At 30.9% G+C, this 19,153-nt stretch overlaps 1 protein-coding gene across 4 annotated transcripts in view; it reads left to right on the plus strand.

The window, feature by feature from the left end:
* The window catches only part of LOC100169530 (ADAMTS-like protein 1), a 228,026-nt gene that overhangs the window by 104,078 nt on the left and 104,795 nt on the right, over window positions 1-19,153 (plus strand). For all 4 annotated transcript variants that reach the window (XM_001949080.5, XM_008186382.3, XM_008186381.3 and 1 more), the window contains exons 3-6: window positions 1,062-1,127; window positions 3,454-3,597; window positions 9,212-9,439; window positions 11,250-11,391. In XM_001949080.5, coding sequence (XP_001949115.2) covers window positions 1,062-1,127; window positions 3,454-3,597; window positions 9,212-9,439; window positions 11,250-11,391 — 580 coding nt within the window. The remainder of the gene's footprint in view (window positions 1-1,061; window positions 1,128-3,453; window positions 3,598-9,211; window positions 9,440-11,249; window positions 11,392-19,153) is intronic.

The raw sequence follows: 19,153 nt of genomic DNA on the forward strand, positions 1-19,153 counted from the left end.
AAAATTCAATAATAGCCGAAAAATAATATTGTCTAACGGTAGTTAATAATCAATTAAGTGATAACTAATATTTCGTTTTCCTAGGCCCGTTTCACAGCCACGCATATTATAATGATGAATATGGAACAGGTGTCTCGTAATTAAAAATTAAAATCAAAATAGTGAAAAAAATTATACATTAAATCTAAAAAAAAAACTTATAAAAACTTTAAAAATCATTAAATAATTCAATAAGTAGGTATTACAATATAATGAAATCAGAAAAAACAAAACATATCGATAAATTAAATAAATTTAAATTAAAATCGAAATTCATCATTTCGATTATAAGTCCCCGACTATGGAATATTATATTATACTCATACAATAATATTTTGAATACATCGGGGAGGATGATGTTTTGGATTCGGAAACGGAGCGTGCGAGGGAAGGATTAGTATCACATGCAGTAATTTAAGTGACTGATACAGTATAATATTTGTGTACAGCGTAGGTACATTTAATATTGCCGATGAAACGGTGTATTACGCTGTGGCGTTTTCGCAGCGAAGCCGTTTCGGGATTTTCGGTAGATCGCGGCGCGAGCAGCAATAAATATTACTTCCGTCTGGAATATCAAATCGGATGGCGAATATAATACAATTTCTACCACCGCCACACGCACTACACGTGTATTGTACATCGATCATAAAATATATTTTTTGTCTTCATATTATATATGTTTCCTATACGCGAGTGAAAAAAAACAAAAAACAGAGAGAAAAAGTTGTTTTCCCCTTCTTTATTGTTCTTCGGCATACTTTTGCCAATGCTGTGCAGCGGGAGCCGCGGTACACCCCGTACAACCGAAAACTTTGCTCTTATATGAAAGCTCCTCCGGCAAAAAATTATTTATCGATGCGATTTCTGTCTTTATATATTATATAATATATGAAGAGAAAAGAAATTTTTTTACTTACGCGCGTTTAACTTTTTCACTATACTGTGCTGCTGCTGCCTATTATTATTATATTTATTTATTTATTGTGATATTATGATATGTTTTCCGTTTTATTTTTCAGTTAATACTATCGACGGTCAGAGCTTGGAACTCTGCAACAAACTCGAACACGTCTTACATGGACGACGTAAGTAATTTATTTCTAATCCATATTATATATATTATATGTATATAAATAATACTGCTAAATATAGGTACATGCGCGGCGTTCGTAGTTCGTACGCAGTTAAGCCGTGTTAAGGTTTTAATATCCATTATAGCATGTTATTAAATTTAATATTATATAAATGTACCTCCGCAGTCAGTTTTTTTTTTTTTTTTTACAACGACCTTTATAACGCAGGTACTAGGAGGTCGTAATATATACGCGTATTAATATTTACGGTATTTATATTTTTCTCTCGCCCGAGCGCGCACCGAATATAATATATTCGTAGGTTAGGTATACGCTAAATAAATTATAACAATATACCTACAGACACATCGGATTCATTAACGAGATTTTTTCCCCATTTCCCATTATTATATTATTATTATCGTCACCGTAAGCTCCTGATTTTACGTGCATATTTCATTTCGCAACCTACGCGCGCGTGTATTATACGCATATAATAATAATAATATTATTATTACTATACACCTGAAGCGCATTTTGGGACGAATTTCAGAGTCACAGTGATGCGACTGTATATATATATATATATATACATTATATACCGTAGGTACATATTATACAGTGGCAGCAGTTGACAGCGGGTATATAAAGTGCACATATACGACAACACGTCACATTTGAAGTTTGGACTGTTCGGATGACTGAATTATAAATGGGGCACTAATCGATTCTCTCGGGCGTATTTCTGCAATATTTAATTTATGTCGCATCTCTCGAGTGTATAGGTTTGGTAGGTTTGGTATATCTAAAGCGTTATATGTAACGATTTTAATTCGACATAATATATATATATATATATATATATATATAGTATATAAACAGATCGAAACATATTATTATTATTACTATTACAAACAGAAACGTATTATTATGACATTATATCAATAATATCATTATTATAATTATTATTATATAGGGGATAATAATATTATGATAATCATTATGTGACGTACGATATTATACATTATGAGATATGACACATCAATAGCATGCTCAAATTCTTAATGTTCCTTTAAAAACGTATTTATTGAAATTCTGATTTTTAGAATTTTTAATTAGGTGCTCTTAAATACCATATTTTTAAATGTATACAAAAATACCGAAAGTCAGGGTTTAAACAAATGCATAATGAAGGAAATAATAGGGGTGAACATGGTCGGTGAATTACCCTCTGGTGTGTTATTATATTATAGCCATATACAACGACGAGGGCTATAAATATATTTCATCACTGCATACTAAACTATAATATTATAATAATAAAAAAACATATTGTACGGTACAGCAGTGCGTATCTATGGGTAAAGCGGGCTGCTACTCCCTTCACCAAAATTTCAGGAAGAAATAAATGTTTACGATGTTTGTGTATTTAAGATGTTATGAATATAATGTTATACAAACACGCAGTGCTATATATAAATATATTATATGCCAGTGGCTGCCCCCCCCCCAAAAAAAAACCGTCACGAAACCACTGGTATGATAAGTTATAATTAGAGTGGGGATTTGTATAATATGTAATTTCATAATTTATTATTCTGATTGATCGTATATGGTATGCTATAAGTATAAGCACATGATTTGGTTTATGGCATAAAGAATGAAAAAATTAAATACTTTTAGTGCATATTTCAACCTTGTAATATCTGAAGGACTTATTAGACGATATTAACTAGATATTTCATCTTTTAATTAACATTTAGATGTTTCTAGACATTTTTGTAGGACTTAAAAAATAATTATTATTCAAATTTAGGTCTTATATATATTTTCGATTAATATTGAAATAAATTAATATGGCCATATAGGCGCCTATTGTTAGGGATTACCCAGATATAATATCCAACAGTTATGATACGCATCTATTTGATTTTAAAGAACTATATCCTTATAACCTATCTTTAATGGTGTTTTGATGTCGGTAACTATTTACTAAAATAAAAATATATATATTCAGATCTTGGAGCTCAAACCATGATCGGTATTATGATATTATCTATTTTTTAAAGTTTTATAGTTTTTTATAAGGTATGATTTATGAAGAATTAAATGGTGTTTTTTTTTTTGATAAAATTTATTCGAGTAGGTTTATAGTATTTTTATTTTTTAGTGTTTACCTATAATATATAGGTACAAAGTATTATTAGTGCATATTTGGCTTGCTTTTGGTGCATTTATAAATCCATTCTCTTTACTTATAATGGTATTAAGACATATGCATATAAATCAGTCTATTTGTACTGAATGAGGAATAAATGCGTTTTTTTTTTTTTGGTAGTATGAAAATTCATGGTCACCCTGGTCCGATTGGTCATCGTGTTCGAGAACGTGCGATGGCGGAGCCACTTATCAACTACGAAGGTGCAATGCAGTGGTCGGCTGTAAAGGTCACCACGTCAGATACAAAATCTGCAACATGGAGGTAATTCGATAACGGTTGTACTAAATGCACTTTAGTAGTTTTCTTTTTAGGTTTTCGTAACAATACTAAATTGAAATAATAATAAACCAGTATTTATTTGAAGTCGGAATAATTATTGTAAAAAAAAAAAGAATTTCAGTATTTTAAAAAATATTTGTGAACCAAGTATTTATTTTTATGAAATTACAGTAATTTATTAAGTACTATGATAAATAAAATCATATTTTTCCTCTTTGTATTACAAAAATAATTTAAGTTTTGTTAGAATTTAAAGACTCGATATTTTCTCATTGCACTATCACTATCTATATATTATACTTAATTTTCACTCGACGATAATGATTAACAGTACCGACAAAAAACACGCATAGTATTTTATCAATCACAGAATAATAACAAAGTAGTTTTAATTTTCTTCTTGTGATTCACAAAGAACATGGTAAACGTTACTAAATATTGTTATGATAAAATGATTAAGTGCAATCCAGTGGCGTATATACGAATTATATTCACTATGGGCCGATTTATCAGTCATCACTAGACAAGCATAACACGACTAACATGGCCATAATTATACATTTTTTAGGGTGGTTATAATTATGACATTTAAATATATACAGTACAAATATAAATTGCGCAATTTAATTTTATAATTCCTATGTAAAATTAATTTTTTGGTTCTTTTTTTAAAAATAATGACAGTATCATTTATATATTTTGATGTTATCTTACTATGAATTTAACATCAAAGCAAGTACTGACAATATAACATTTCCTTGTTAATTCCTCAAAAACGATTTTAATCAACCGGCTAACTTAATCATGGTGAAAAACTGTAAACAGTGCAAATATACATGCAATGGTTTGATTGAACCTGCAATTTCACTATGGGCCCTGGCCTAGGGGGCCACCCCCCTAAATACGCCACTGGTGCAATCTGATATCAGTAAGCAATGATTGACACATAATTGCATGATTGCATCGGTGCTTGGAATTAAAATAGAAGGGGAATGGATAAAATAAAAAAAAATTGCACACCCTATAAGATTTAAATTTCTCATTGATTAGGATTTAGGATATAATTAAAAGAGGTACGCTAATATTTATTTTTTTTTAATAAGAGGTACTCCGCCCTCCTCAAATTCAAGAACTACGGCGTATACTTACATAATATAATAGTTTCTTGTCAACGAATTAAATAGGTACAGACTAAAAAAACGTTACTACCATGCAGGGTTCTTGTGTTTATCTAGATAATAGCGGTATGCGAACATCATGGGAATGACGTGAATAATACAGCAATAACTTTGTAACTGATGATGAAAAAAAAATTGTATTAATTTTCAACAATGTCCTCGGCCACATTCTAATGTCATGCAATCTTCGTATAAATGATTTGATTCCAAGTACCTATAGGTTTTCCGGGTTGTCGTTGTTCATTACGAGTTTGGCTCGTTGTAATTTTGGCATCCGTTTCCCCGGCAGTGTGCACAAATATGTTTTGTACGTCATTTATTATACTGCAAAACCCTCTGCGTATGTAATGCACGACATTAATTTTAAAAGGTAATCTACAAGACCAGGTGAATCATTCATAGTTATTGGAACCAAATCATATTTTATTTTAATCCCCGGGCCCCAAGTGTTGTAGAATTAAACTGTGACTTATCTGTAGTAAATTATATACTTGTCGGTACGAACATAGACTGTTTAGCTGATATGATTCCGCCATTATGGGGATACTGACTTGATAGTTTGACTTCTGTTTTTAGTTTTACTACTATATAATATTGTAAAGGGCAAATAGACTTTCTGAACAAATTTTCCGTGTTGAGTCTCCATTTAGAACGTAGGTAGGCATGGTTAACGAATAACGTTAAAGAAATCAATAATATCGTGAAATAAAAAAAAGTGAATTTATCTATTATAAAATTTAAAAGTAAGTATATTATCTAGTGATTATCATAGGTTTTTTACAAATATTTTAATTTTAAAGCAAATTATGAGCGTTTTATATTTTATAGACAATTTACAGTTTTAAATGATCATAAGCATAACGCAATTTATAATTAAAATACGAAAAAAAACTTAGGAGATTCACTGGGTAATATTCTTACTTTTAAATTTGATAATATGTCAATTTTTCACTCTGATACTAAACATAAAAGAGTGAAATAGATTATTCATAATTCATAACGAACGATTTGCTAATATGTTTGCGTTTGTAAGGTGAAGATAACTCTGATATAAACTCGTTTTTTCTATACGAAACGTTTTATCAATTATAATTCTATATGGTGCATATTCCAAAGAATTAACATTTGGTAGGATAAATTAATAATTATACCTAATGATTATATGTTTTGGGATCTGACTTAAAAATGTATTAATAATATTATTATTGACGACATTTGGCCATTGTCTTTACCTGGTCTTGAAAAAATATAGGTAATTGAAGAATACTTACTTTATTCTGGACTTTTGCAGGTGTCAATACCTAATACTTAATTGTAAATACAATTTAAATGCGGAAGACATTATTATTACGTACGGACAAGACCTACTACAATCATTTGTGGAACTATTATTATTGTTTAATATTTGACAGACGAATTATGGCTGAATTATTGATAATGCATGTCTAGACTTTATATAGCTTGATACACTTCAATACACCGAATTTATTCATTTTTAATGACAATGATCGTGTAATAAATCGGCTTTTATTTCTTTTCGTTACTTATGAAAATTGTCTCTATTTACAATATTGAACGCAGTAGACAGTAGTCATACATTCTTCACATAAAACATCACTTTAGATAGATGTTTTTTTGTTCTTGCCGTAATCTTTCGGAATTTTTTATGTTTATTTTGTATTTGAATAGCCATCGCCATTTTGTAGACCCAAAGTGCGTGTTTTTACAAATTGAGTATAAAGTGTACAAATATTATTATGCACATTATTTGAGTTGGTTTTATGACGCAAAAAAAGAAAAAACCAGCATTAATAAGAAATTTGTCTGGTTTATAATACAACGTTTTATTTTAATGGTGTGAAAATATAGGGTAACATAAAGATTTTGTTGTTGTTTCGCTCATGCATTTTGATGAATTATTGATAAAAGTTCGAATTTAAACTTTAAAGTACCTTCGGCTTAAGTCGTCATCATCTTGAGTTCGTATGCACAAATGATTCATCGGAACACAGTCATGTAGAGCTTACTGGAATTGTTTTAATGTGTACCATATATATTAACCCTATGTTAATCGTAGCATGTAAATACCTAAAGACTAAAGGAAAAACATTTTTGACTTTCAACTTTACGTATTTTATAAGTTCTCACTTCTCAGTTATTTCTAATCATAGAATTAATTGACATAATATTATACCTTAGTCTATATCTAACTGTAAATACTTTTACATAAATATATATAATATATACGTATATACATTATAATAATATTATATCAGACATTGTATTAACATATCTCCGCTATATCATACATGATAATATAATATTTTGACATGTCGGTTTTTATTTAACGTAAACATCTCACAACCTATACGTCATAATAAAAGTCAATTTTTATAACGTCTTATGAAAATAATATAATATCTAGGTATTATGCTGCGCTGCTGCAGGTTATAATTGTATTTTGTACTATGACATAATATTATTCAAAAATATATTATGTCTAAGAAAAAACTGAAAATCAACCTATTTTCAGTAAGGCCGTCGCCTTCGACACGTATATTGACTTGTATAAACTAATTTCAGCGTACGCACGCTATAACGAAAAACGCGAAAATGAACCAACTTTTTTCAGCTTTGTTTTTAACGTCGTGATTTATTGCGCGAGAACTTTTTCGTTCTGAGATTAAAACAACTCACTATACTATTATAGTACAGTATGGTGAGTACCTATACATACTTCTACGTTTACTCCATTTTAATACATATTCCATTGTTCCGAATGTTTTTCCTTTGTACGTGTACAAATTGTTTTTTAAATATCGATTAACGTGCGCAAAGAAATATTATATATTATACATACATACATACATACATACATATATATATATAATATACTTTAGTTTTGAACGACATTACGGGTAGTCGTAAATTTCGTAGCACCGGTGGGGGCAGTCTGGAAACACGCGCAACGACAACGACAACGACAACGACAACAGTGATCGAATGCGATTTTAAAGTGGACTCGTTTCGCAAAGCCCGCATGACTTTCCCGGGTGTTTTCAACCTATCGCCAGACGTCAAAACCATCTCTCTATCGCGCACGCCAACAATAATTGCAATTTCAAACCGTCGTTCATTCGGGGCGCTCCCGTTTTTATTTATTTATTTGTTTATTTGTACGGAAATAAATTCCATTTCTATAATAATTATTACGAGTACGAATAAGTACTTGGTATAATATATTATATAGTCGTTAATATCGTGTATAGGTAATAATAGGTAGTAATATTAATTTAGTATACAAATTAAAATTAGTTATTGAGTGTAAGCTATGCCTAATAAAAATAGATAAATTATAAGTACATAGACAAAATAATTATTTTAGTTATTTAATAAAAATCAAATCGGTTGCGACGCTGTCGGTTCAAAACCTTGGCTGCGGGTGGCATTTTTCTTCGGGCAAGTCACGATGTCCGGAGAGAAGTGCTGGTGGCCCAACCGGGCATGGCTGATACCTACGGATGACGACAAAAAAATCTGCCAAACTAACAAACATACGTGTTAAACCTACAGTACCCTCCCCCACAGTTAAAAAGCACCCAATGGCTTAAGTTTCCGCGAGTTAATTAATAGAAAAAAATAAAAATAAAAAAAGTTGTTTTAAAAAATATATATAATTGTCAATTACAATATATTAGAAGTAGGTACATTTAAATAAAATATACAATTCTTAATTAAGAAAGTTACATTGACAACAAATTATGAACATAATATAATATTAAAATTTCGCTTGTTCAAATCTGTGCGGGAAAAAAGCACCGGAATGTTTGCACCATATACATCATTGACATGGTTCATTATCCCGGTAAGGTATAATGTGGGATAATTTTACACCGGTCTGGACCAATGAATATCTACATGATTTTTACAATCGACAAGCTCTATCGAACATTCTATGACAATAAACTATCGATAATTTGCATATAATCTATATAAAATAAAGATATTATGCAAACGTATTGATTCAATTTTAGTTACCTTAATTTTTTTTTCGTATCAAAAACCATATAATAAGTGGTTTAAACCATAAAAAATGCTAAAATATACACTATTATACCCATTCATATAACTTACTACCTACATACTGAATTTTGGAAAATATGTAAATACTTATAGGTATGCAAAATAACATTTTTATATTTCAATATTATAGACATCATGAAACAAGTTTTTATCTGAGAATAATATGTGCAATAGGATAACCTAAAAATAAATCATAGATACACTAACCCTAAAATAATAACAGTTACAGAATTTTACAATAATATTTCGTCGATACTATTTTGGTTTTTTTCTTGCTAAATTTTATTATCTATATTGTACATTTCGTTATTAATTAATTATTGTTTCCGCCACAGCCGTGCCCTGACGGATTGGATTTCCGAGCGGTGCAGTGTTCGGCCTACAACGACCAGCCGTATGACGGCGAAACCGTGGAATGGCACCCTTACTACGACGAGGAGAGTCCTTGCACACTAATGTGCGTCGACTCCAAAGGCCGAGTGGAAGAAATGGCCCCGAGGGTGCGAGACGGCACAAGGTGCAGGCTGGGCTCGTTGGACATGTGCATCGACGGCGTTTGTCAGGTGAGATCCGGAAATGGCGTACATGCAGTTGATAAAATATAAAGCGCGGAAGTTCTCAATTTTTATTTATTACTTATGTACATTATGGACCAGTCAAGTACCACTAATGACTAAAAATATAATTATTCGAAATTGGAATACATTTTTAACAATAATAATGTATAAAAATAATAATTCATGTACATTTAACAGTATATTTAGTACTCGAAAGACCAAAAATAATATTGGATCCGTTACAAACGCATTAGGTAATAAATATATTTATTTATTAATTGTCCATACTGCCAGCACTGAGCACATGCTATTCCACGTACCACCATTTAGTGTTTTACATGCTACTACGCGTACCACAGTTTGCGAACCGTTGATATAAAGAAGCGCGCTCCCATAACTGTGATTTCCAGACCACAGAAGGTGCAAAGTAAGTCGATGTCAGGAAAATCACTTGGATCTGTTTATAGTTAAGTTAACGTGGAGATCGAAAAGTCAATAATAGTTACCAAATATGCAATATTGTATCAAGGGCGCCCACGGGTGGTCGGGAGGGGCTATTCCCCCCGCTTTTTTTGCCAATATTTGTATATTATAAGTTTGTAATGAAACTATAAAATACTATATCTAAATATTATGGGTATGTATAATATACACCTTGCCCCCCCCCCCCCCCCCCCCCGGTGAACATTTTGCGGGCGCCCTTGTATTGTATTCAAATATCAAGTATAGGTACGCTGAAATTATTAACTTATCATAGTTTAAAAAAAAATGAGTTTATTGTATTTTTAATTACCATCCGAGTGATGACAGACGGATAGTAAAAGGAGATTTTAAAATCGTATAAATAATAAAATACTAACTTTTTTTGTTTAAACACTCACTCTACTTAATGCACCTGACCTGATATTATGTGCAAGATGTCAGCTGATTATTTAATAAAACCTGAATAATAGGTAAAGTAGTTCTCTATAAATCTGTGCGCAGTATATTATTCACTCGAGTTCAAAATTAGCATTTCTTGGAAATTACATGATCTGTAATAATATGTATGTCTAACAATAATTGCACAATATATTTTGTTGACCTAATCTTAAGTGCCGCTTTAGTTCTAAGGCTATATAATCATAGTATCACACTAAAGTTCCATCGACCCGCATCCGCTTGTGATCAAGTTTGATTTTTCCTCTCAACGCTGTAGTACAATAATATAAAAAATAATTCATCGTAAACACAAAACGACCGATTGAATTACATTTTAATTTCGTGATTATCAAAACCGTAGTAAGCTAGTCTCGATTTGATATTGTGAAAGCTCCATGTCTCGTTATTTGTGATTGTCGTTGGAGTCAAACCAGTACGAAACAATGGCAATGACGAGGACGATGGGATTATAAATAAATTATAATAGTTTAAACTCAACTATTAACCCTAACCTACAAATAATATAATAATACGAATAAACCGCGTTTGAACTCCACTTCACGATAACTAAGTGTGGACCTCGCTTTGTTTTTTTTTTAAGTACATTAAAGGCAACAACAGCCATCGGAGAAAACAGAAAAAAAAATACAGCGAATAGCTTAAAATTAAATTAGTAGATTACATTAGTATTTTATATTTAACGACTAGGTTTTTTTATTTATTATTAGATACTTCGTGTAATTGTATATGATGTTATACGACTTTTGGGTTCAAAATCCCTAAAGCAGTTCCTCGCTGTAATATATCATTTTAACATGTTTACGACAGCAATAATTAGTTTACCTTCCACGAAAACCATGTTAAAGCATCGTGTACGTTATATTATTGTCCACAGAGGGTTGGCTGCAATTTAGAAATCGGATCAAAGGCCAGCGTGGACGAATGTGGAGTCTGCGGTGGAGATGGTACGTCGTGTTCGAAGGATTTACACCACTGGGGCAAGATGGGCACTGGCTGTTCGGTGTCTTGCGGCGGAGGTGAGTGCGGCTGACGGCCATAAACATTTAAAACGAGTAGTATTCAAAAATAATTAATACATTTTATGTTATATTCATAGGCATAAATAGCGTTTGGGATTTGGGGGGGGGGGGAGGGGCTAAAGCCTTATTTTGATAATATTGAATAAGCTTAAAACAAAACGTAGGAAATGTTTGGGGGGACTGTGGACATTTTTGGGAGGGCTTAGCCCCTAAATCCCCCCTATTTGCGCCTATGGTTATATTATAATGTGTGTGTGGCTGGTGACGTACGTGTCCACTAAATTATTTTTATTTCTTGAAGCGACGTTATAAAAAGTGTTTTAAAATCGTTATCCTAAACTTCGTGCGTGGTTAATACGGAGGGGATCTTAAACGACTACTGCGCTCCAATATTTTCACCGGTGTGACCATAATATTATAAAAGTATAAAACAGTAATATGAGGTTTTACCATTAGGTCTAAAGTTTATTTTGGACATTTAATTTTTATAATAACCATAGTAGTATAGTAGTATATACGATCGTATTTTTTTTATTTATTCGTATGACGTTTAAGTGTAACTTAATGGAAACTAAATAAGAACTTAGGTACTAACTATTGGTAATATTTTGTCAGGACCAATACGATACCCTTTTCGAAAAAGATACAATTACGTTTTAAACGGAAAGTATGGTCAGCCCGTTGAATATGATAATAAACTAGGCGTGCAGTCTTTTCATTGTAAGACGATTACAAGTTACAAGTTACAACAGTTCGTATTTATCTCGATTAATAAGTGCTTCAATTAAATCTTGCATTTAAGACATAGTGGTAAAGTTAATTTACTACGAAATTCGATGTACACCGCTAGAAAAAAAAACGTTTTCCGAATCTTCAAAAACACTGAACTCAAACCCCCCCCCCCCCTAAATTTACCACTGTGGGTACAGAATAATTGCGATAAATTCATTAAAACCACATTATGACCACAAAAAGTTCATAATTTAAGTTTTTTTTTTTTTCGTCTTAAGAAAACAAAAAATAATTTTCCTCTGTTTTTGATAGGATGTCGGAATATTGTATTATTCAGATTTATTCGTTTACAATAATCTCAACGATTTCATGAGACAAGTTGCGCATGCGTTGGTGTTTTCCTCGAACCACGGTGACATGACACTGTTTCCCATGGTGCCGATTTGACGGCCGTCGGTTTATGTCATATTATGATGATCATGTGCGCGCACGAGCACAGGTACTTACAGGTTAGGGTCGGGGTCGTAATAATATTATTATCGCACGCGCTGGTCGGTATATACAGAGTGATTCACCAGCCATGCTCAATATCATTTTTTTGGAATTATTTAATATACTAAGAGTATGTACTATGTATATTTTAAATTTCTTGAGATTTTTTGTATAATACCTAAGGGAGTGCTCTGTTGACGATACAAACTTCGTGGTTTTTCAAATAAGAACCCCCGCTTTTTAATATAATAAGTATTATTTGGGGTTAATTTTTTTGTACATTTTGATGTAGTTAAATCAAAATTCGAACGATCAGATTTCAGTTATTAAAACGCTTATACAAAAGATAATACAATTTAAAAAAAAAATTGTTTTACAAAAATATTAAATAGATGCATACTGTAGTTCTAGTGTATATTAATTCATAATATATTAATTGATAGAATGTTCAAATCATTATAGCCCCCATATCTTCCAAGGATCCATTATCCTTCGTACACAATGTTAAATAACTCAATATTAATAATATCGAATTTTGATTTTTATACGTCAACATTTACAGAAAAACAAATGAATAATTAAGATAAGAATAAGAGGGGATCTTTTTTGAAAAACAAAAGTCTGTATCTCCACAGAAGATTGTACCTTAAGCGATACAAAAATTCTCAAGAAATTGAAAATATGGTTCATAAGTATATTTAAAAATTTGGAAAATCAGACTTCGAATAACTGCGTATTATTGACGAAAGGGTTGAGCATGGTTGGGGGGTGAATTACCCTGTATATTATATGAACTTGCAGAGGAAAGGAGTGACAACGCCACCGGGGCGGTGAAAACCATCGGTGGCGTATATCGTCGTACACCTACCCGTAATACAATAAAATACAAACTACACAGCAGAGGTGGCGTGGCGGACAGTTGGATTTCATTATGTCTAAAAGGCCGAATTATGAACAATAATCCTAATAATACTCTGGAACCTGTAATAACGGTCGGCCGTGTCTCGGCGGCTTTTGACCGCCACGTGAAAAATTCTGACAATGATAAAACGTTTTAATCAATTCTAGTACCGCGCGCGCAGTCTGTTTTTCGGTCGCCTCTTATCGCTCCTGCCCGTAATGTGATTAATGGCTTCGAATACCCCCACGCGAAGTTCTTTACGGATATATAGTACGCCGTATGACTTTCTTCTTATTTTCTTCTATTATTTTCGCAGTGCCTACGCCTCACCCCGCCACCACCCGCCGCACCGACCATCCTGCACCAACCGACCATCCCTCAAGCCCGTCGTCGTGTTTATATAATATTATTATACGCGCCAATCCAAGCACAACGCCCAGCCGAATATAATCCGCGCCAAAGTCGCCGCAAAGCTCCTTAACCGCGTGCTCTTCGTGTTTGTGTTCTATTATTGTAATAAGACATATTGTAGATTAGAATTAAACGCATTTGTATTCCGACGGTTCTCGAATATGTATATTATAATAATATATACATACCTAGTAATATATAGGTATACATATCTTGGAGGTTACAATATTGCATCTACGTGTACAAGTGTACAACGATAGTATAGGTACCTACATAATATTATTACCATAATGAATCCGTTTGCACATGACCGTTCTTCAAATATGGCACACTTAAGATAATATGAATAGTTCATAATATAGTTGTTACTTGTTATAATAATAATACTTTTATATTATACTATCACATTATGTGATATTATTATCATCGTTATTCATAATATAATATAATATTATTGTACTATTTTATACTTTGCATTTAATTGAATATATTTTTTTGACATGGATAACTTGGCGGACAGTTCTTCAACGACCGCACTCAATTCCATTTTAATTGTTTATTAATAATTAACTATACCTATATATATATATATATGTATATTATATTCATATTTTTGTTGTACAAATACAGTACTACATTTAATTGTATAAATTACATTCTATTATTTATTCTCAATTATGTGATTGAATTTCGCATTGTACCTATGTCTTCAGACATTATATAATATTTTCAACTAGGTTACTAACAGTCACTTCAATTTCATCTAAATTCACATTTGTAACGTCATACAAAAAATATTGTAACTACAATATTATTGAAATCAACATTGTATATATTATACAATTTATTAAATCAACAGACCGATTATATTATATGTATACGTCTTCGAATCGTTCTCCTGCTGTTGGCAACTTAATAATGATTTTGTACGGATATGTTACTTAGTAGAGTACTTTGTACACTTTACTACCTACTAATACTACAATGCTACTATACTGAGTTTAGCATTTACATATTTTTTCAAACAATTCCAAGCAATGTAGTAGAGTAGGGTAAAGATTTGTTTTACGATATAACAACTAAGAATAATTATACATTTTATTTATTCTTATTACATTGTACGTATTTATACGTCTGTTCTAGACTTTAGTTTCCAATTTTACATTGTTTGACATGTCTATAAATTGTTTTTAATTTTTTAATTTTATGTTTGCCATATATTTTATGAATTAAAATTTTTTATGTAATTTTTCTTTTAGATAATATTATGTGAAAAACTGCAAATAAAATTTGATTTTTCATGTCTATCAATTTTCACTGCTCGAATAATTTACGTAGTTTTTTCGATATGTTTCTTAATACCAAACCGCTTATCATGTTTTCCAGTCGACTTCTTATCTGTATTAATTTTGTCGATATATTTTTTGTTGACACTATTATCATAAAATATTCTGTTTTAGATATATTTTCTATTTCCGAAATATAATCTATTTTAAGTTTTTTTAGTTGACGCTTCAGTTAACAATCGTCAGTCAATCGTTTTTTAACGATTTTTAAAGCATACTTCACAATACTTATAATTGGCTATATTTTAAGGCTGTAGTAATAATATTAAATCGCACATTTTTCAAAGCTTATCCCTGCAGGGTATAAGCATAAATTAAATATTTGTATTATATACCTACGGTTTAAGCACTTATAACCCATTATGGCGCGATGTATATACTTGGTGAATACAACATTTATCGATATCGCCCATTGAATACCCCTACCAATGTACCGGTATACCACTACCAGTTCTGCGAACTGGTAAATACCAATATGGATTTGCTTGTGAGTTTGATCGTAGACAATTTTCTGTGGTTGTCATTTGAGTTATTGATCAACTCGCGCGTATACTTTGCCCGTCACATGATTTCTCGTACATTAAGAACATCATTTATAATATATTACTGCACTCGCACAAATGGATGTAGGTAGTAATACTGTATTATACATCTGGAAATTTTCAATTGAATTTTACCTTATACGATTTATTGTACATTATTCTTGCCAGTAATACACATCCGATGTCAAATAATAAATTATTATCGTCATTTTTACGATGGAAACTAATCCACATATTTTAGGAGTGCATATAACACACACACACACACACACACACACACACACACACACACACACACACACACACATACACACACACACACACACTTATATTTATCGCATGATACAACGACGTTTGTATGCTGGGATATATTTATACGCGGCGCACAATACAATATAAAACGAATCGTTATAAATAACATCCAATATTTTGTACTTACAATTTATTTTTAATAGAAACAATTTAAAAATGTCTATAATATTATTATGATGGCTGAATGACTGATGTGAACTGTCAAACATATATAATGTTATTGAAATATATTAAGCTAACAATAACTTATTATTTAGTATTTTAGTAATATTGATAATTTTTAATTTCCTATGTACCTACCTACTTAGATTATAATCATTGGACCGTTGTAGCTAGTCGATTGTTTTTAGATAGTAGACATAAAAAATATTATACTCTTTGAGTTTCATTTTCAGATAAGTAACAGATTTTTAACATTTTTAGACGACAATGTATACAATAATTGTATTAGGTACTTTTCATTTTTAAATTTTTTGGTAGGTTATTTAGAAATAAGTAACTATTAATGAATATAATTGAAATAAATTAGGTGCCTTTCTTGGGATGCAACTTGCACTTTAAAGTAAAGTTTAATAGACAATTTGGAAAAACAGTTTAAAAGAATAAAAAATTCAGGATTTAAAGAACCAAGGGTAATTTTTAATCAAAACATTGCACATATCCAACGACTTAAACTTTGGATAACAATACTATTTCATAGGTATATTATCTGTTTTATATAAATTAAAATGATACATTTACTTTATTTGGTTTATGTGCGAAACACATATTTTTTGTTTGTGTATAAATAAACGTGAATAAATTATTATTTATTTACAATTATTTTACACAAACATCACATGAAAACGACTTTTCTTTCCCACGTGGATTATTTTGTGTCTCGTTTTAATGGTTATATAATACTATTAAATATTTACATTTTGCTAATATTACATTAACCCACCACTTTATAACATTAGAATATAGGTGCATCTACCTATATATACTGAAATAGGTAAAACAAGTTGAAATTCATACGGTTATTAAGTTAAGCTGCCGTTATTAATTAGTTTCAATAAATAATTATAATAATATAATACGTAAAATGGGCTGGTTGAAAAAGTCGATAGTGTGGCAACCAGAGAGAGGAGTATGATAACCACAACAGCGACCTTTTTAATTCTTGTCGACAGTTCAATAAAAATAATAACCATTATTGTTGCACGCACGTTGGGTGGTATGAAATAATTAACATCATAATATTATATAAGTTACAAACATAGAAGAACGTCAGTATTCGAATACAAAATTCGAATTCAATAACATCATCCAAGTCACCCAAGTCAGACCCACCTACACTATTACATATATTTGGCTACATAAGCAGATTTGACTGTCATTAGTCATTAAATTAGATTATACGTCGTAATATTATTATTTATTCTACTACTATCGGATTTATCCGAAATCTAGTTCTATTTGAAATTTTACTCTAGCCCTTGCAGTTAAAAGGATTAAAATGTAATATTTCCAAATATTGCATAATGGTTTTCTATAGGAAACTTTTGAAAACTGTAGAAAATATTAGCAGAACTCTTATTTTAACTAAATTAATTATTCAAAATATTCATTATCTGTTAAAAAAAAAACAATTGCATTTACTAATGTTTTATTTCTAGAATATTTAAAACAACTGTCACTCTCTGAAAATCTTCGTTGCAGACACGATGTAGGTAAAACATTTTACCTACATCGTGGTTGCAGACTAGTAAGAAAACCGTCTCAGATTTTTCGATTTAATTTTCTTTAACCTTTAAATCCCAAGCTAATTGTTCTTAATGGCTGGTTCTTATTCGTGTAATCTCCATGTTTTTTCTCTTCTATTATCACATATACTTATTGTGCATACATCTGAATGGATTGTGTAATAATAATTACTATTATTACAGTAGGTAAATACAATTATGATCCATAGCTAAAATTAAAAAAATATCCAAGTGTTTCTATTAGGTATAATTTATTTTTAACTTTGTATAATTCACCTATTTATATTTTACGTATTTTAATTTCATTTCACTCATAAAATTCGAAAGCGATTTATTAGTTTTTTACATATAAAAAATGATACCAGAAAAAAAATTGTTTATGCACTGATTTACGACTTTTGGTCTCCGATATTAAAAAATGAAAAATCCACTCCAAATAATTGTGTACAGGAGACGTTCCGTATATTACTTGCAAATTCGACTCCGAATAAAGCGACGAATTTGTCACGACCGCCGAGTAAATAAACACACATCCAACGCGCTCAGACGAATCGGGTTGGGGATTTTCCTGGGATGGGGTGGGAGGGGAAGATATGATATTTTAAATTCGTAAGTATACGTATATATATATATATATATTTATACATATTTATGTCTATATTGATCAACGGATAATAACATTGTCAGCCCCGTCGGCACTGGTCTTGTTTTCTCTACTTACACATTTTATTTTTTTATTTTTACCACATACATTGTAACATTTTTCTTCTAAATCAAACCGTGGACGTTCGAAATATAATTGTCTGTTTCGGATACACACACCCATATATATATATATATAGCCCATTATCGTTGACTAATAAAATAACTAAGGGTCAACAGACATATTGGACTCGATTTATATGCTTCGTGTGTACGTAAAACAAGTGTAGGATAGTATCGTTGGAAGGTTTTATGCTGTTCGCCATCAATAACAACCTGATCCTTGAACCAAGATAATTCTGTACTGTAATATATCGTTTGTATTTCTCTCAAATTTCACAGATACAACTTACCAATATGCAACGATACGTCGCGATAAACTCATATTATTATTATTATTATTATTATTATTATATCACTGTTGTTGGTATACAGCAGGGGTCTCCAAACTTTTTTATTGAAGGGCCACAAAAAATATCAAATGCTCTTAGCGGGCCAAAAGTTTATTAACACATATAATTTTTAATTTTATGAAAATATAGGTATACAAATATAAGTTAACTTTAAATCTTTTTA

Source organism: Acyrthosiphon pisum, chromosome A1, assembly GCF_005508785.2.
Source record: "Acyrthosiphon pisum isolate AL4f chromosome A1, pea_aphid_22Mar2018_4r6ur, whole genome shotgun sequence".
Lineage (NCBI taxonomy): Eukaryota > Metazoa > Arthropoda > Insecta > Hemiptera > Aphididae > Acyrthosiphon > Acyrthosiphon pisum.